At 35.0% G+C, this 20,648-nt stretch overlaps 1 protein-coding gene across 13 annotated transcripts in view; it reads right to left on the bottom strand.

Moving 5' to 3' along the window:
- The window catches only part of CHD9 (chromodomain helicase DNA binding protein 9), a 230,035-nt gene that overhangs the window by 105,629 nt on the left and 103,758 nt on the right, over window positions 1-20,648 (bottom strand). For 9 of the 13 annotated variants that reach the window (XM_064274035.1, XM_064274034.1, XM_064274036.1 and 6 more), the window contains exon 3: window positions 8,088-8,419. In XM_064274035.1, the coding sequence (XP_064130105.1) occupies window positions 8,088-8,419 (332 nt within the window). Of the gene's footprint in view, window positions 1-8,087; window positions 8,420-9,202; window positions 9,491-9,564; window positions 9,648-20,648 lie in introns of those variants that run through there. The other 4 variants (XM_064274038.1, XM_064274037.1, XM_064274039.1 and 1 more) reach the window with 3 other exon arrangements.

Genomic DNA, 20,648 nt, shown 5'->3' on the forward strand with positions numbered 1-20,648 from the left:
TAGATCACTTCATAGGATTGTATCAGCATTAATTTCCAGGTTTTCATAACTGCATTGTGGTTATGTAAGATGTTAACATTTGAGAAAACTGGGTAAAAAATAGCTGAACTCTTTTTCCAACTTTTTTGTTAAGTCTGAAATAATTTCAAAATAAAAAGTAAAAAGAAGACAGATTTGTAGGTTTCAAGCCCAGGATTATGATGCTGGGGTAACAGAACTCCAATTTGACTTTTTAAAAGTCCCTTTAGAGATTCTGATTCTCTACCAGGCTTGGAAACCACTGGCTTAAAGTATGGTAACTAGCGTAGAAAACTCTAAGAATATTCCAGATAATAAAACTATCTTGTATTTACAGAAAACTTACAATTTCAAAGTGTCTTTGCCTACAACATCTCAGTTAATCCCGAGAACAACTCTGTGATATGCAAGGTGAATACTAATCCCACTACAGATAGGGAAACCTCAGCTCCAAAGATGAAACAAACTGCCAAAGACAGGAGTCTGGTAAATACAATAAAGTTCTCTTTATTCCCAGTCTACTCTTTCTAATGTATCGTACTGATTTTAAAATAAAACGACAAGTACATGTTTTTCAACCAGTCAACAGATATTTAACGTCAATAAACAAGGCTTAGCGAATAGGGAGACTCGTGAGCAACCTATGATATGCAGATGACACAAACCTGCCTGCTGAAAGCAAAGAGGACTTGAAGCATTTACTGATTAAGATCAAAGACTATAACCTTCAGTATACGTTACACCTCAACATAAAGAAAACAAAAATCCTCACAACTGGAGCAGTAAGCAGGTATCATGATAAACGGGGAAAAGCTTTCAAGGATTTCATTCTACTTGGATCCACAATCAACGCCCACAGAAGCATACCAAACCAAACCAAAACTGGTTGCTGTTGAGTTGATTCCGATTCATAGCAACCCTACAGGACAAAGCAGAACTGCCCCATAGGGTTTCCAAGGAGCACCTGGTGGATTTCAACTGCCGACCTTTTGGTTACCAGCTGTATCACTTAACCACTAGGCTATCATGGTTTCCCACAGAAGCACAGGGGTCAAGAAATCAAATGACATATTACATTGGGTAAATCTGCTGCAAAAGACCGCTTTAAAGTGTTAAAAAGCAAAGCTGTCACTTTGAGGACTAAGGTGTGCCCGCCCCAAGGATGGTATTTTCAAACACCTCATATGCACGTGAAAGGTGGACATTGATTAAAGAAGATCAAAGAACTGTGCATTTGAATTAGAATGCTGACAAAGAATACTGAATATGTATACCATGGACTGCCAGAAGAACTAACAAATCTGTCTTGGAAGTATAGATAGAATGCTCCTTAGAAGCAAGGATGGTGAGACTTTGTCTCACGTACTTTGGACATGTTATCAAGAGGGACCAGTCCCTACAGAAGGACATCACGCCTGGTAAAGTAGAGGGTCAGCAAAAAAGAGGAAGACCCTCAATGAGATGGACTGACACAGTGGATCCAAGAATGCGCTCAAACACAGCAGTGAGGGTGAAGATGGTACAGGACCAGGCAGTGTTTTGTTTCGTTGTACACAGGCTCACTATGAGTCAGAACTGACTCAATGGTACCTAACAACAATGAAATTATTATCTTTAGTAAATTATCAAGGCTATAGTTTATCTGACTTTCAAACAACCAGGAATCTTTACAGCCTATACAATGACAACTGATAGCCTTAAATGTTATCTGAAGGAAATCAGATAATCCTAAAATCTAAAAAAAAAAAATTTTAATCAATTAAACAAAATATCCAGTTATCACAAAGCATTCCTTTCTTCCATCATGGATTACAGTTATCATATTGATTCTAAAATAAAATCTCATTATAAAGGAAATTAAAATCTCATTATAAAGACATTCTTGAAATAAATTGATTGTTAACCTAAAGAGAAATATCACCAGAGAGAAGCAGCTAAGTAATACAAAACAGATTAATAATAAAGGTTTCCTGCAAGTTTGGTTTTTTTTAAAGCATTACAGGGATCTGTTATCAACATTAGCAAATTGCAGCACCAGATATTTAAGCAACTAAAATCAAAACATGGGTTGTTTCAGGCAGCAAAGGGCAATTTTAAAGTAAGGTTTGAATGTGAAACGTTAATTCATTTGCTAAGTCTAGGTACTAGAAAACTGCAGTGTTTACACTTGACATGTGTATAATTGATTCTCAGGTGTAATTTATCCACTCTAAATCCTGCCCACACGTTATTAGAAGATGCTGTGCAACAAGATGCATTCTGCACTGTGTCAATCTGTAATTGCCCCCTGTTGATTCTTTCATTGCAATCATTGGACTAACAATGGACCTTACTCAATTAGCCCATTTGTTATAATTAATATAGCCAATTCATCATAAGTGAAGGAAATACAGGCAAAATACTATTTCATATTATAATTTTTTCTTTGCAAGCCAAGGGAAAGGCACTAGGGCTATTTTAAAGTCACTGGATATAAATTTTTCTTTTTCACAAAAACGCATTTAACTCCATGAAATGACTCCAGTTTAAAGTTCAACTTAAGAACCTGGCTTAAATTCATCTGGGAAAAACAAGCAAGTTTCAAAGGGGTTCTTTATTTTAGTTAAAACTGTAATCTTTAAATATGTGAAAGTAACATCGTATTGTAAGCTTTTGGTGACCATTACTTCCCGATTAAGGTTTGGTATCATTTTTTTCCCCCCAAAAAGTTAAATTAACCGAGTTGTTTCATATAATTACTAATGATGCAAATATTAGCTAAATATTAATCAGAGTCACTGTATTTATCAGCATAGTTTTCTTTTAATTCTTAAAAACTTAGTATTTCTCCTTTTAAATAGAAGAAAATGGTGTTTATGCTTAAAAATATCAATGAAATACAAATATTAAATCCAGATATTTTCCTTTAGTGATTCTAAGGTATATGGAAACCCTAGTGGTGTAGTGGTTAAGAGCTACAGCTGCTCACCAAAAGGTCGGCAGTTCAAATCCACCAGGCACTCCTTGTAAACTCTATGAGGCAGTCCTACTTTGTCCTATAGGGTCGCTAGGAGTCGGAACCGGCTCAACGGCATTGAGTTTGGTTTTTGGTTTTTTAAGGTGTATGTTTTCTTCACATATTATTTCTGAAATCTAGATTCTTCTAACAATCAGAGCAACAGTTTTAATTTGCAAAGTTATTTTTTTTCCTTAGAGGCACATAAAATAATGGTACATCCTATAATAATGACATCTTAGAATCAATGAAATAACAGCACATCTTTTTGCTAATAATTAAACCTACGAGTAAAATGAAACTGTAAATTTTAGTTGAAATTAATAATATTAAATAATGTATTTATTGACTTTTTCTACAGATGGTAATATTTCAGATTTCCACTGGGTTTTATAATTTAGCCATAAGCAGTGAAATCAGTAACACTTTTCATCTACTTACCTTAAAAAAAAACTATAGAACTTACACAGATATGATAAACAAAAAATGCAACTGTAAAATCGCCTGGTATAAATTTATGTATTTTTATTATTAAAGAAATAATCAATAAATACTTTTATATTTTATTCAAGCAGATACTGAATTTCTATTATTTGGAAAACCCGCGTTAGGGCTCACTTGTCTTTTTACTGTTATGAACTATGAAGTGATAATTCCTATTTTCTGACCATTCAGTTCATTTTCCCCACAGATTTTGTTCATGCATCTTATTTTTTGCTTTAGATTATATTAAATAGAGACGTATGTAAAAAAAAAAAAAAAAATAGATGTAAGGACACATTTATCATAGTTTTGTTTTTAAAAATTCATATATATGTACACATGCATCCAAAACCAAAAACCAAACCCATTGCCTTCGAGTTGATTTTGACTCGTAGCGACCCTGTAGGACAGAGAAGAACTGCCTCCTACCTAGGGTTTCCAAGGAGGGCCTGGTGGATTCGAACTGCCGACCTTTTGGTTAGCAGCCATAGCGCTTAACCACTATGCCACCAGGGTTTTCAAGGTGATAAATACTAGTTACTTTACTTTTTCTTTCTGGGGGTTCAAAAAGACAAGAGCAAACAAAAGGCAAAATACAATTTCTAGATCTAATTTAATGTTTTGTTTATAACATGAGTTATACTTAATTTCTACTCGAGTTTGACAGATGTCTCATAATTTAGATGATGTGTGCTTTGACTGAAGAGAAAAGCTACTTCTAGCACAAGATAACTAGTATTCTTGTAACAAATAGAATAATGAATACATAATACACAATGAAAAGAGTTTATGTTTAATAATTAAGTGCTATTACTGACTAAATTTTTTCTGCCAAAAGAATATTTTCAAATATCAAAACCATTCTTGGTATGTCAGTCATAGATACTCTATAACATAAAGAAGTGAATTAAAAAAAAATTTTGTAAACACTTCAGTCAATTCATGTGAAATCTTATTACATATTCTAAAATCTAATAGAGCCATAAGAAAATTCTACTGGAGGTTCTAGGATGAATTTTACTAGTTTATTTTAGAATCTAACTACCTAATATTACTAAAACATTAGTTTATGTCCCTGTGGTTTTACAAAGGATTACCTTACCATTTCTGTTATCTATTTAACAAATCAAATTAAACCATTTGGTGTCATTTAATATTTAATCTTTTCATTCATTCATTCCATAAAATATTCACGGTGCATCTAATACATAGTATTATTGAAGAGATATCTGTATTCTACTTTAAAGGCAGTGTTTCAGAACCTGATTGCTAAGACTATGAAAAATGTCAAAGTAGAAAAAGGTTTGCCTTCCGGTCCTAGTTCACCCTTTATTTTGCACCTGCCATTTCCACTTGAACTTACTCCCTTCTCTATAACCATGGAAAGCCCCATCAAACTCCAAGCATATTTTTAACAAAATTTACCTGTCCTTAATGTTGCTCTAGCTAATCTGATAAGCAGAAGCATACCCATGTGAAAACAGCAATTAATAAGTTAACCTAAATCCCTTTAGGAAACCCTGGTGGTGTAGTGGTTAAGAGCTAACCAAAAAAAGGTCCGCATTTGAATCCACCAGGTACTCCCTGGAAACTCTATGAGGCAGTTCTACTCTGTCCTATATAGGGTTGCTATGAGTTGAAATCGACTCAACGCAATGGATTTGGTTTTTTTTTTTTATTACCCTTTAACAAGTATCAACTATTTTTTTTGGGGGGGGGGGGTTTGCTTGTTTAACCTGTCCTATTTAGGAGTAATGTCTTCATGGAAAAAGAACTTAGGCAGCTGAAAGAAAACTGAGGCTTACAGGAAGAGGCCTGGTTCCTGGCCTTGTTGTTTTTCCTTAAATAGCCACATGCTGTAATCTTTTATGTTGTTTTAGAAAACAGTAATGGCTAACATTTACTGAGCATTAAATATTTCAGGCACTTTATGTGGTTTCCAGGTACTATGTGTTTTAAGTATTATTAGCTCATTTCATCCTCAAAACAACACTACATGGCAAATACTACTGGTATCCCAATTTTACAGATGAAGAAACTCAATCTTAGAGAGGTTAAGTATTTTCTCAAGATCACACTGCTTGTAAGTGATAAAACTGGGCCTTGAACAAATGTGACTGGCTCCAGGGCCAAAGAACTTTAACCACATTATCATATTGCATGCCCAGTCTAACTCACAGCAATTGAGATTATATATGAAGCAGCTCTGAAAAGGACACTGTATTCCTTGTATTTTTTACAACATCAATCTATACGTAAACTTTCACCAAAAACACAATAAATTTCATTTTTAAAAAAAATCAATCTAAAAGTGACATAAATAATGAAAAAGTTCCCAGCACACCAGCAAGCAGAGACAATATTATTTTTCTTCAGATTATATTCTTCCTAGTTTGTGTTAAATCTATGGGTAAAACAGATACCCACCCTGAGTATAAATAATCATAAATTACTGCTTACAAATTAAATTACTTCTTAAATTTTTATTTCACACTGCTGGTGATTAAGTTCCAATGTACATTCCTTTCAAAATTATCTGATATCAGTAATTTGATATTAGCGAAACCTCAATTCTTCTGAAATTGACAGAAAATAAATTTGTTAAGAAAATGTATACTACATCATAAAATGCTGGTAGTTAAAATGATGAAACTGAACTAACTATTTAATCGATAACTTTTATGTGACTTGCTGGTAGGCAGGGAATAAGATATTTAAGTTGGCTAATATTGGAGCTCTGGATTGATTATTTATGAACTTCATTTATTCCAACTATGGCTCTTCCTCCAACATGAATGATAATCTTTGCTTTTGATTCATAAAGATGCTCAAGAAATTACTGCCTTACTCCAAAAGCTTATTAACAAATAGTAAGCTTCAATTTTACTTGCCTACCTACTACGACTTATAAACTTCTCTATCAAAAAGGCTTGTAGTCCCAAGAAATTTTCTTATATCCTTATGTCACCATATATTTAGCCAAAATAGAAAAAATATAATTTCAAGAACTTTCACCTATTTTCTGATTTTTAGAAAAGGCTACCTCTTAAAAAAAAAAAAAAAAAAAGATACTAAATCAATGAATACCATGCAATATTAAAATAGTTTGTAAATAATCTACCTATGTCTAAAATATAAATTATTCCTAGTTTTCCCTTACGTACACTGTTTTATCTTGAACCAGATTCACTTCTGGTATCTTTTGCCTCTAGCCGGTCTACCCACAGTTTAAAGCAAATAAGAGTTACTTTAACTTTTAAAGCTTTTATGATGATTTTCTCCTGTTTTATACATTATTTCTCAAAATGTTACTTTTCCAAAGAGTACGCTAGTTTTGCCTGTATCTCTAAACAAGTTAAAATCGAGAAACTTTAGTTCCGTTAACTTTTAACATGGTAAAGGATTAAATGTGGGGTTTCCTAAACTAAAACTGGGCAAACTTTCCGCAAAGTTTAAGATATTTTCACACCGAAAACCTTTAGAAAATAAAGGGAGTAGAAATTTAATTTTAAAATGTCATTAGCTATCTGCAAATAAAATGCAAAAATTAATACCATTTATTGATCTATTACAGTAAGAGAATACAGGTTATTTAATGGTTTGAATGAACAGCATCATCAGCAAACAAATAATTCAGTTTGCTTGTTGTAACATAATTTATAAAAATGTGCTGGTTCTAAATATCCACATAATGTATTAATAATTTTCTAGGCAAATGAAGATTTTCATAGCATGGAACTATTTTTTTATTGTGTATTTTTTGTGAAAAGGAGAAAACTTAGATGAAACGGCATCTAAAATTCCATTAAAAAACCTCCAAAAATGACCAAATAGTCCTGCAAAAAAAAAATTCTACACTGTATCTGCCTTGGGTTATTTTTACTCTTGCATGCAAACTAAACATACATATAAAGCCCAATAATAACTCTCACTATATTGTATTTTTAAAAAATGCATTAGAGAGCAAACGAAAATACCCAGGATTAATGCATTATCCTAGAGCAATTCTTTGTCCTTATAGTTCTCTTGGAGCATTAATCCTCACCTGACCTCTTTCATACGTAAGGTAAATCACAAGGGCTGTATGGGAGAAAATCAGTAAGAGCCTGCTGCTCACTATTGACTTAAATGGTCTTGGTTTTCTTGCAGTCTCATATAGTCCAAAGTTGTGGTTTTTAAGAAAATAGTATTTCTTGTTTCCTAATTGTAAGGTGCCGACTGAGGTACCATTATGACTAAGAGGTAAGGAAATCTCAAAGAAATTCAATGACATTCGGTAAAGAAAGTGAATTTCGCACTGGCACTGCAATATGGGTGTAATTTTACTTGCTTTTTTCCTTTTTCTGTTTCATATACTAAAACATTTTCCTATTTTAAGTTTTACTGATATTAATGTGTAAAAATCTACGTTCACAGAACAGTACAACTTAAGATAGTTTGGAATATTACCCGACTCATTCAAAAAGGAAATATGGTACATACGATACCTAGCAATTTAAAAACCCAAGGTGGGAACAAATCAAAAGTAGGTTAGGCAGTTTGCGCTTTAACAAAAAAAAAATAAAAGGAATTTGATTTTTAACAGACTTACCCAATTTTTGTTTTCTCTTTTAATCTGGAACAAGTTTTTGTTTTTTTGCTCTCTTTGTCCTTGGGCTTGGATTTCATCCTTCTGCCTTTTTTTTCCTCTTTTCCTTCAACTGAAGCACTAGGAAAGTTTTCAGGGCTCATTACTCGTGGAATATTGCGCTCCCCACGCTCCTTTGCTTTTGCTATGGCCTCTGATATTATACGATTAGCCTTTTCTTGCTTGCTTTCTGATTCCATCTTTTTTCTTTGCTTCTTCTCAGACATGACCCTCACCTGGGTATTCTGCAACTTAGTATATGTCCCAGAACCATCACTCTTCTTGGAAGATGGAGGCTAGAGAAACCAAAACATTTTTTATAGAATATACCAATGTACATCTAGAACAATTGACATAAACATCTGAAAATTTTAAATTAGGCTTAAATGGGGAAGTAAAACAAGCAAGGATGTAAGTGCTATAAACAAATTTAAAATTAAAATATTCTTCTCTGGAAATTAGTTAGGCATAAAACAAACAGCTCAACTGCTCCTTTTTAAAATGGAGGCTAAAATAGGATAATAGAGATTCACTAATATTTTCACAGCATTCTTGGTCACTTAGTTGATTCAAATTTTGTCCTATAAATATTATGTACATTTGTTATAAAAGTCTATTCTTTCCTCTTCTTTTCAGAACTCCGAAAATTATTAATAATTTTAAAATGACAATTTAATTTAGAATGACTATTCCTCACAGTTCATTAGGATTTTTAGAAGAGAAAAAAAAAAAAAAGCCTCTCGTTTTACAAGAGACTGGAATATGAAATCATTAAACCATTTTAATGTGCAATAGATGCAGCAACACAGCTATAGTTAGTAAACAGGCATTCCCATACTTAATATTAGAGAAAGTTTTAGTTTTTCCATGAAAGAGTTAAACTGTGGGGTTTCCCCCCCTCTTTCTATATCATAATTATTTTGCTCAAGCAATTCTGGGAAAAAACAAGTTTTACATTAAAATTATTAATATTTTAGCAATCTCACAGGAAGCAGATCAACAACATTTTTCAAAGAATTTTCTCTTCAAACATACATTCATCCACATATACTTAGATCACAGTTTTGTTATGTTCTTACCCGTAAACATGCCTCTGACTATAGCAAAGGAAAAAAACACCAGGAATTTCCAAACACATTTTCATGCCGATTCCAGTGTACTTCACTGGATACCTTTCCTACACCCGCCTCATCAAAGGTTTCATAGCAGTGCTCCAGCACTGAGAAAGGAAGAGGGGTTTAGAATTGCTCACTAAAATGCCACCTTAAGGCCTACAGGCTATAACAAATAACCAAGACTCCAGAAAACAGCAACAAGCTCAAGATGGCGATGCAGTACGACTCCCGTAGCAGCAGCCAGTAATAAGGAAGGTTATTCAATCCCATTAGCCTTTTAGCCCAAAGAACCCCTCCTCCTCCCACTCATTCAGGCTTTCACTTACCCTTCCTCTTGGCCTCTTCACTGAAGACATTTTTGGCGTCAGACAAAGGCTTGCCCTCTGCTTTTTCACCACCCCAGGCAGTGCTCAAGAAAAAAGCATTGAAAGAAGATTCCTAAATGGCCTATTTAGCAAGCTGCAACCAAGAGATGCACAACCCTCCACAAATACACATTGTGATTTATCAACACATTTCTGCCCTGGCAAGTTTATATCCACTGTTCATCCTATTCAGGTATGAAAAAGGCTGTAAACCCCTCCTAAAAAGCTGAGTTTCCTCAATAGCTGTAAGCAGATAGCCAGATTCCAACAAAGCACAGAAAGAAATGAATGCACAAAGCATCAAAATGCATCAGCATGAATATTAGAGATGTCGTTAAAAATACTGACTCCTTCTGCGGAAGTAGGCCAGCAGATGGTGCTACCAGTTATTATTCCATTAGACTCTGCAATTTAACCCCCAATGGACTGTTCTGCCCTCCATGTACACATTAACTCTCACTCAGCCATTTCCTGCAGTAAAGTTTTTTAAAAATATGCAAAAGAAACCTGATTTAAAGAAACCATCTAAAAACTAAAACTGTGATGAAATGGCTTTATGCGGCTATCAGTATTAAAAAGAAAACCTAATGCAATTTCTTTAGGAGAAAAAAAATACTTTTCTCAGTAATACTCTAAAATGTGAAAATAGCTGGAGCTGATCAAACCAAAGGGTTAAAGAGCAGGTCATGCAAATGAACACTTAACAGTGACTTCTCTTTAACAAATTAAATAAGGTCTCTTATGATTCGTCTAACAAAAAGCTAAAGCAGGGAAATGGAGCTACTTTCATTTAAATTCTAAAAAGAGGCTTGAGATTTTTAAATGAACAAAAGAGAGCTATCTATAAAGAATCACTAATCCCATTTAAACTTTCTACTTATCTTAACTTCAATGAACATAAACTTATCTTCCTATCATAAAAAAAATTGATAAAACCTTCCTGACCTTTGCCCCTTACATCCTATTTTAACCAAACTGTTGAATTTTTTTTGTTTGTTTTTTTGTTGTTGAATTTCTCAGATAAAACTTTAGGATTAGTCCCTTGCTAAAAGTAAGTGAAGAGCAAGTCTACCAGAATTTAATCATTGGTACAACTTTTCCTTCTATAAAAAGTTAGGATTATTAGCAGAGACTACATCAGCCTGTGACCAGAAGAACTACATGGTGCCTGGCTACAACTCATGACTGTCCTGACAGGGAACACAACAGAGAACCCCTGAGGGAGCAGGAGAGCAGTGGGATGCAGACCCCAAATTCACATAAAAAGACCAGACTTAATGGTCTGACTGGTCCTTCTAGTCCCTGGTAGTCATGGTCCCCAGACCTTCTGTTAGCCCAAGACAGGAACCATTCCCAAAGCCAGCTCTTCAGACAGGGATTGGACTGGACAATGGGATAGAAAATGATACTGGTGAGAAATGAGCTTCCTGGATCAAGTAGACACATGAGACTATGTTGGCATCTCCTGTCTGGAGGGGAGATGAGAGGGCAGTGGGGGTCAGAAGGTGGCCAAATGGACATGAAGAGAGAGAGTGGAGGGAAGGAGTGTGCTGTCTCATTAGGGGGAGAGCAATTAGGAGTATATATCCAAGTGTATATAAATTTTTGTAGGAGAAACTCACTTGATTTGTAAACTTTTACTTAAAGCACAATTTTAAAAAATTAAGCCAAAAAAAAAAAAAAAAAAGTTAGGATTATTTTAGCAAGCAAAGCCCTTAAATAACCAACAAAATTTACCAATTCAGATTTCATTCAAGTTTACCTCATCAATACCATCATCTGAAGTCTCTGCCAAAGAACCCTGGTTTTTTTTCCCCCTTATGGGTAGGCACCAAAAATCTCAAAAGAGACAAGCTACATTATCTGAACAGTGTCCTAGAAAGACCAATTTGGACAGCAGGAGGGGAGATGAAAAGCAGAGGACCACTAAAAGCAAGGAAAAGATGGGACTGATCTGAGAGGTCATCAAGATAAAAACCATAATAACAATAATGAGAGTTAACATTCACTGAGAGTTTACTAAGTATGCGCCAGGCAATATTGGAAGCACTTTACAAGTAATAACTTATTTAATCCTGAGCGATAATAGCAAAATTACAGTGGCAAATGCTAAAGACACTACTGCAGCAACATTACAAAGTAATAGAAGGGATGTGAGAGGGGAACACTTACAAAATGATAATAAGAGTTAACACTTGTTTAATGTTTACTATGTACCAGAAACTGCCCCTAACATTTTATATATATTAATTCATTTTCAGAACCCTGTGAGATATGCATTGTTACTATCCTCATTTTATAGATGAGGATACTGAGGCATAGAGAAATGCCTTGCCCAAGATCACACAGTTCCTGAATGATGGCGGAGGGACTAAAAGACAGGAGGCCTCATTACAGAGACCACGCTCTTAACCACTATATTGTATCACATTTATTTCAAACATCAGAATTTACAGAGAATAAGTTGAAGACAAAAGAAAGTAAGTGACATTCTCAAAGTCTCCGTTACTAGTAATAAAGCTCGTACGAAATTTAGGTTTTTGGCTGGTGCCCTTTCCAAGATATAGAAATCAACTAGATATGGGTGGAGGGTGGCTCAGAAGCAGGAAGAGCCAGTATTTGGATTCTAGACTAAGTACTTGAACAAAAGAAGGTAAAGGAAATTAGTTCAGAAGAGAGGGGGAGAGGGGTGGGTGGGTGGGTAGGTGGGTGGGTGTGTGGGTGTGTGGGTGTGTGTGTGTGTGTGTGTGTGTGTGTGTTAAGTTAAATTCTTTTCATGCTGAGTTGGAGATGGAGAGCTCTATCAGCTGGAAATTTGGTACTGGATCCTCAGAGAGAGGTCAGGGCTGAAATCTAAGACGTGGATACTCTGGATGCTTTCTTTCATTACACTTAACTCACTAATGCTCTCTATTTGCAGATCCCAGGGTGATTTCCGAAATATCTCACGAGACTCCTATGCCTTAAATAAGTTTTTCTTTCGATTCTATTACCTGACTCAAAAATCCAAATTGTTTAACCATAAATCTTAACAGTATACAATAGCGAACTTGTGATCAAATATTTCTTTGGCTATTAAGATATTTGAAAACTATACTCCACAGAACATCAACCTTGGAGTGTTAAGCAACTAAATTTATTTTAAAATGTTGGTCATTTCCCAATTCACACATACAAGCAAACACAAAAAAGTAACTGACAACCTCGTCTCAATGTTAAGGTTTTTCTACCCCTTTTCCCCCTAAGTAGCCATCAAATTCTGGCAGATCTACTTAATCGTATTTTACTTTGTTTGCCTCCTTCACAACTACTGCTGTACTAATTTTCCATTTGTTATGGTTACATTGTGGTTATGCAGGATAATGTCCTTATCTATACAAAATACATAATAAAGTCTTTGGGGGTGGTCTGCAACCTACTCTGGAAGAGGGAATGATAAAAGAATTTCTTTGCAGTATATTTGCAACTTTTTTGTAGTTGAGAAAACTGTGATAGTTTCAAAATAATCATGTTAATGAAAAATGATACATAAAAGGTGCATATATTAATTATTATATCCAAATATTCATAAGATGAAAAATTAGAGCAAAACATAAAGATGATATGTAATACATTTAATTATGTTAATAGCAACTAAGAGGAGATCTAGGAGATTCTGGGTATCATATTTAAGTATTGGGGAGACTCAAGGATTTATGACCTAAGTGTTTTTCAAACCACAGGTCATCATGACCAAATAGGAAGTCCAGCAATAATGTAGTGGCGTCAGAGTAAACTACTACTAAAAAAAAAAAAAAAAAAAGACTAAATAGGACAGAAGGACATCTAGTACTTATGGATGCACTTAACACCTCTTAGGAAATTAAAGTTCTCACACGACTTGTTACTCCCCTTTTTCCTTCACGAGGGACACAAAAATAGTTGGGCAAGAAATCAGAGGTTTTAAATTCAAAGTAGGGACTCAGGTCTCTTCCCTCTCAGTGAAATAATTTCCCTACCTACTCATTCACCGACATTGGTGAATTCATCCATTTCAAATATTTTAGTTGTACACAATAAGTACAATTATTTCAACAATATAAAGCTACCTTGTAGCTAAAAATATTCCAGCTCAGGAGAGGGGAGGACTCTGGGGTTTCTGGCCTTGGGGACTGGGTAGATGGAGTGGAATGGAATATAAAACAGCATATAGAGACAGCAAGGCTTGAGCAAGAATGGGTCTGACTGCTAGAGAGACAATGTACAATGACAGAAGATCAACAACGAAACAAACAAAAAACACCAAGTTTAAGGGGCTAGCAGATGAAGAGGAGCTAATGAAGGAAAACAAAAAGAAACCGCAAGAATGGTAAAATGAGTGTCAGGAGAGAAAGGTATCATGAAGCCAAGAGAGAAGAAGTTAAAATCTCTGCAGTTAAAAGCAAAGTGGATATCTGAAATAAATATTTCCTAGTAATTTGGTATTATAAAGATGATTTATAAAAGGCATTTTGGTTATCTTAAATTGCTTATGTTAAGCCAGCGTGCTAGTTCTTAATCCCTTTATGTTAAAAAATAGAGGCATAGCATTTATTTATTTAAGTATTTAGGTTAAATCAACCTTCTAAAAACAATGAATTTGTTGTTAATTTTGGTAATACGTGCCAAAAATTAGTATGGTGATTTCTTCATTATTTATTGCACATAACATTTTTTCCCAAGGTACCAATAAACATTTGCTTTTAAAAGAGAAAAGGGTTAGAGAAAACAAAAACAAAAATTCAAGAGCAAATGATAATCCATCAAGTATTTTTCTGAGTTTATCCTTAGATTTGTTTTCAGTTTTTAAAGGAAGTGAAGCAGTTATTTCATTTCACTTTCCTCAATCTGTCAATGATCACATTCACAAATTAAAAGATTTTCATCTTGTAACTTATAATAGTATCCAGTCTTCTACTTTTAACTAACCCTAACATTCTTTTTTTTATTAAAGTGTTATAATCTTCATTTTTACATTGATAAAGTTAACACTGGAAGTATTACCTTTAGTTTAATCATTCATATAGAAACAGTCTTGGCAAATTATAGACATTCATAAAGTGTTTTTAGTTTTTGTTTTTAAGTAAAAAGTTGTATTTTGACTTACAGGAAATACAGGGGAGAAAGGAACATGTTAATGGATACCATCGGGATGCAATCACCAAAATTCAGGATGTGGGAAGCTCTATAGGTCAAATGACTCAATTTCTTTTTTTTTGCTTTCTTCTAAATTTTATTTATTTTGTTGTTTTTGTTGAGAATATACACAGCAAAGCATATACCAATTCAACAATTTCTGCATGTACAATTTAGTGACACTGATTACATTTTTGGAGTTGTGCAGCCATTCTAACCCTCCTTTTCTGAATTGTTCCTCCCTCATTAACATAATCTCACTATCCCCTTAAGTTCCTATCTTTTGAGTTGCTCTTGTCCATTTGATCCCATATAGATAGTTCTTAAAAAGGGTGTGTAATGCTCAAGGCAGAACTTTTTTACTAGTTAAGCTAAACTACTGTTTGGTTTTAAGATGACTTCAGGGGGTATTTTCAGTTTAAGGTTTAAAGATTATCTCAGGGCAATAGTTTCTGCAGTTCACCCACTTTCCATGGCTCCAGAAAGAGAAATAACTCAATTTCTTCAACAAAGAAATTGCAAGAAACAAAGACAGAGAACCATAGATTAAAAGAGACTTAAGACTAATCGGAATGCCAAAATGAAAAAGAAGAAAAAAAGTAAAAAATGAGAGACTTAATCTGAGACATAGCAAACAAATACAATGTGTGGGACTTGTATGGATACTGACCTGGGCAAGACAACTGTAAAAATACACTAATTAAACTGGGAACCTTCAACTCTGACCGCTACTTAATTATGAAGAAACTATAGTTATTTTTTTTACGTGTGGAATAGTTTGAAGTCGTGTCTGAAGAACAAAAAAATATTTTCCTTTTAGATATATAAATTGAAATATTTACAGAGGGAGTAACATGACTGAGAGGTGCTATAAAATGATTCATGGGGGGGGAGGGTGCATATGTTAGTTGGAGGGAGATATAGATGAAACAGTGGCCATAAATTGATGGCTACTGTACCTGGGTGATAGGTATTCTACTTTTGTGTACACTTGAAATGTTACAGGGGGAAAAAAAAAAAGCTTGGAACAGTTATATTCTGGGAATAACAAGTACTAGTTTGGGCATAACAAGAAATCTGAGTGCATGTGGGAAAATAACAGGCAATAAGGACTGAAAGGTAACTGGGGTTAGATTATCAAGACTGTTATAGGTTGTGCTAAAATTTCGATTTTATGCTGAGGAAATTAGGGAATCAATAAATGATTATATAGACAGAAGTAGCCAGATGGTATTCTTAGAGTTGCTAAGTGGTTTCAATAAAAATACCAGAATACTTGACAAAAATTTTTTGCTTTAAATAAAAGCCATGGGTAATACGAAAACAAGTAATATTTTACCTTCTATTTTACATTAGTGTCATTTTTTCAATGTTTTATTGTTTAAAAGCTCATCTTTTGCTTCCAATAAGTCAAAAGTATATTTTTAAAACACCAAACCACAAAACCTTACAAAGTTCACTACTTACTGACAACATGAAATATGTTGAATTCATCAGTTCATAAATTACTCATAACACTAAAAGCTATTCTCAGCATAATGTTGTGATTACAAGAACGGGATTTTGGAATCAGCCAGCACTAGGATCTAGTCCCAGTTTCATCATTTCCTAGATATGCGACCTTGGGCTAGTTACCTAAGCCCTAACTTCCTCATCTGTAAAATGAAGATAAAAATAGTATCCACATTATAGGGTTGCTGTAAGAACTAAGAGATAATGCTTGTAAAGTGTTTAGCATGGTGTCTAGCGCACAGAGATTTTAGATATTATTATTGATACTGCTGTTTTCTTAATAATATTTGCGTTAAAACAATATACAACCAGTTTTAACAAGTTTGGAAGCAGCAACTTCTGTATTGGGAAAGCATTTTTCACATATTAAGGGATATTACTCCTTTAGCAGAGGGAATATTAAGTTATCAAGGTACAAATTTCCACAAAGAAAATTGGAAGGCACTTTTTTCCCATGGTGAAATATCTATAATTGAACTACATTATCAGAAAAAGAGATGATGGAAAGGCTCAATATCATCAGTCAGAAAAAGGCTAGGGGCCAACTGAGGAACAGACCATTAATTGTTCATATTTTTCAAGTTGAACCTGAAGAAAATTAGAACAAATCCACAAGAGCCAAAATGTGACCTTGAGTATATCCTACCTAAATTTAGAGACCAACTCAAGAATAGATTTGATACGTGGACCACTAATGACCAAAAACCACACGAGTTGTGGAATGACATGAAGGGCATCATACCTGAAGAAAGCAAGAGGTTATTAAAAAGACAAGAAAGAAAGAAGAGACCAAAATGTCAGAAGAGACTCTGAAACGTTGCTCTTGAACATCGAGTAGCTAAAATCAAAGGACGAAATGAAGAAAAAGAGCTGAACAGAAGATTTCAAACGGCAGCTCGAGAAGACAAAGTATAATGAAATGTGCAAAGAGCTGGAGTTAGAAAACTAAAATGGAAGAACACACTTGGCATTTCTTGAGCTGAAAGAACTGAAGAAGAAATTCAGCCTCAAGTTGCAATTTTGAAGGATTCTACTATGGGGAAAATACTAAACGATGCAGGAAGCATCAAAAGGAAATGGAAGGAATAAAGAGTCACTATACCAAAAATTGATCAATATTCAACCATTTCTGGAGGTCGTATATGGTCATGAACTGATGGTACTGAAGGAAGAAGTCCACGCTGCACTGAAGACAATGGCAAAAAACAAGACCCCAGGAATTGACGGAATACCAATTGAGATGTTTCAACAAATGGATGCAGAGGTGGAAGTGCTCACTTGTCTTTGCCAAGAAATTTGGAAGACAGCTACCTGGCCAACTGACTGAATGAGATCCATATTTATGCCTATTCCCAAGAAAGGTGATCCAACCGAATGTAGAAATTATCAAACAATATCATTAATATCACACATAAGTAAAATTTTGCTGAAGATCACTCAAAAGCGGCTGCAGTAGTGTATTGACAGGCAACTGCCAGAAATTCAACTTGGATTGAGAAGAGGATGTGGAACCAGGAATATCACTGCTGATGTCAGATGGATCCTGGCTGAAAGCAGAGAATTCCAGAAAGATATTTATCTGTGTTTCACTGAGTATGCAAAGGCATTTGATTGTATGGATTATAACAAATTATGGATAACATTGCGAAGAATGGGAATTTCAGAACACTTAATTGTGCTCATGAGGAACCTGTACATAGATCAAGAGGTAGTCAGTCTCTTGAACGAACAAGGGGATACCGCTTGGTCTAAAGTCAGAAAAGATGTGTGTCACCATACTTATTCAATCTGTACGCTGAGCAAATAATCCGAGAAGCTGAACTATATGGAGAATGGGGTGTCAGGGTTGGAGGAAGACTTGTTAACACCCTGTGTTACACAGATGACACAACCTTGCTTGCTGAAAGCAAAGATGACTTGAAGCACTTACTGATGAAGATCAAATACCACAGTCTCCAGTGCACATTACACCTCAACATAAAGAATACAAAAATCTTCACAAGTGGATCAATAAGCAACATCACGATAAACGGAGAAAAGACTTAAGTTGTAAAGGACTTCATTTTACTTGGATCCACAACCAACCCCCATGGGAGCAGCAGTCAAGAAATCAGATGTATTGCATTGGGCAAATCTGATGCAAAAGATTTCTCTGAAGTATTAAAAAGAGGTCATTTTGAGGACTACGGTGTGCCTGACCCAGGCCATGGTATTTTCAATTGCCTCATATGCATGTAAAAGCTGGACAATGAATAAGAAAAACCAAAGAAGAATGGACGTCTTTGAATTATGGTGTTGGTGAAGAATATTGAATATATAACGGGCTGCCAGAAGAACAAACTAATCTGCTTTGGGAAACATATAGCCAGACTATTCCTTAGAAGCAAGGATGGCAAGACTGCATCTTACGTACTTTGGACTTGTCAGGAGGGATCAGTCCCTGGAGAAGAAAATCATGCTTGGTAAAGTACAGGGTCAGCAATAAGGAGAAGACCCTCAACAAGATGGACTGACACAGCGGTTGCAACAATGGGTCAAGCATAACAACGACTGCGAGGATGGCACAGAACCCAGTAGCTTTTTGTTCTGTTGTACACAGACAGGGTCGCCATGAGTCAGAAATAACCTGATGGGATCTAACAACAACATCAGAAAAAAAAAAAAGAAAGTTTCTCAGTGAGTGCTTTCTACAAGCATCCAAAACATTTATGGTAAAATTTCGGAAGAAAATAACATCTTTAGTTATTTTTAGGATCTTGTACAGGCATTTGATACTTCACAGGTAAATTTACTGACCATGTAGTACAAATCTAACTTTTATTCTTAAAAACTTACCAATTTTTGTCAAAGAATTTAAAACTAAACAAATAGTTTTGAATTACTGAGTTAAGATGGCCAGAAATTTTTATAAAGCTGAGTAATATTCCTTACTTTAAAAGAGAGGTGGAAGATATGATATAGATGGAAGTGAGATAAAGAAAAACAGCTATCATTTATTGATTATTCACTAAGTTTCAGGCACTGTGCTGTGTTAATAAGCACTTAATCCTCACAGTTACCCTCTGAAGTGGAAATATTATCCTCATTTTATAGATGAGAAAAACGAGACACAAAGAAGTAACTTACCTCTGCTAGCAGGACTGGAATTAGGGTGAGGCAAGCAAGGTGTCTGTGGTGTGAAATTTAAGGTGCCACTGATGCAAATGCCTCCTTAAATTTCATAGCCTAGGGTCTTCACTGTGCCACTTTAGTCCCTGCTCTGTGCTCTAAACTAAAGAGCTAGAAAGTGGCAGAACGCAGGCCCTTCTGAATCTAGAGCTCATACTTTCAACCAGCATATACTTCACTGCTGACAACCGTGCCTTAGTAAGGTGTGGTGAGAAGAAAACAAGGCAAAAATCCACAGTTGCATACTGTTTGTCCAATGGTCAGAACGTGAATTTAGAACCATGTCTACCTATCCCTGTGCTCTGGGTAAAGACAGGCTGTAAAGACTTTGTGTCATACCCAAGCAACGAATTGTCACAGTTATGTGCAACTCATGCCTAAAAAGTAAGAATACTGTATTAGAAATGCATTTTTTATTCCCAAGCTGAGATCAGGAGTCCTGGTGGTGCAGTGGTTAAAGTGACTGACTGTGAACCGGAAAGTCGCTGGTTCAAAACCACCAGTGGCTCCACAGGACAAAGATGTGGCAGTCTGCTTCCGTGAAGATTTATAGCCTCGGAAACCCTATAGGGTTGCTATGAGTTGGAAGTGACTCGACGGCAGTGGGCAGATAAGCAGAGGTCACAAGTAATAGACTGCTCGATTGAAAACCTGATATCTAGAAACGATATTTTTAAAAATCACTCTGGCAACAATGAGAAAGATGTATTAAAGGCAAGTGAAGATGGATAAAGAGATCCAGTCAGCAGATCATTTTAATAGTTCAGGAAGGAAATGGTAAGAATGTGAACTAGTACAGAACTAGTAAGGATGATGAGAAAGCACAGATCCCACTGGTCTTACACTGAGGTCAATAAGATAAAGAGTGTAGGGTCCAGTGATTTTTCCACTAGGTAACTGTTACTGGCCTCTGTAGCAATAATTTTGTTTTGATAGCTTATAACTTTTTATTGTTTGGAGATCATTTTACACTCAAGAGTTCCCGTATGTCCTTCGCCCAGCTTTCCCTAATGTTCACATCTTAATAATCAGAGTACAATGATCAAAACTAAGAAGTTAATACTGATACAAAACTATTCACCGAACTATTGACTTACTTGAATTTTGCCTGTTTTCCCACTAATTTTTTCTTTTTTCTAGTCCAAGACCAAATTAAGAACCTCACATTGCTTTTAGCTGTCATGCCACTTGAATGTCATCTAATTTGTGGT

The sequence above is a fragment of the Loxodonta africana genome, chromosome 21, assembly GCF_030014295.1.
Source record: "Loxodonta africana isolate mLoxAfr1 chromosome 21, mLoxAfr1.hap2, whole genome shotgun sequence".
Taxonomy (NCBI): domain Eukaryota; kingdom Metazoa; phylum Chordata; class Mammalia; order Proboscidea; family Elephantidae; genus Loxodonta; species Loxodonta africana.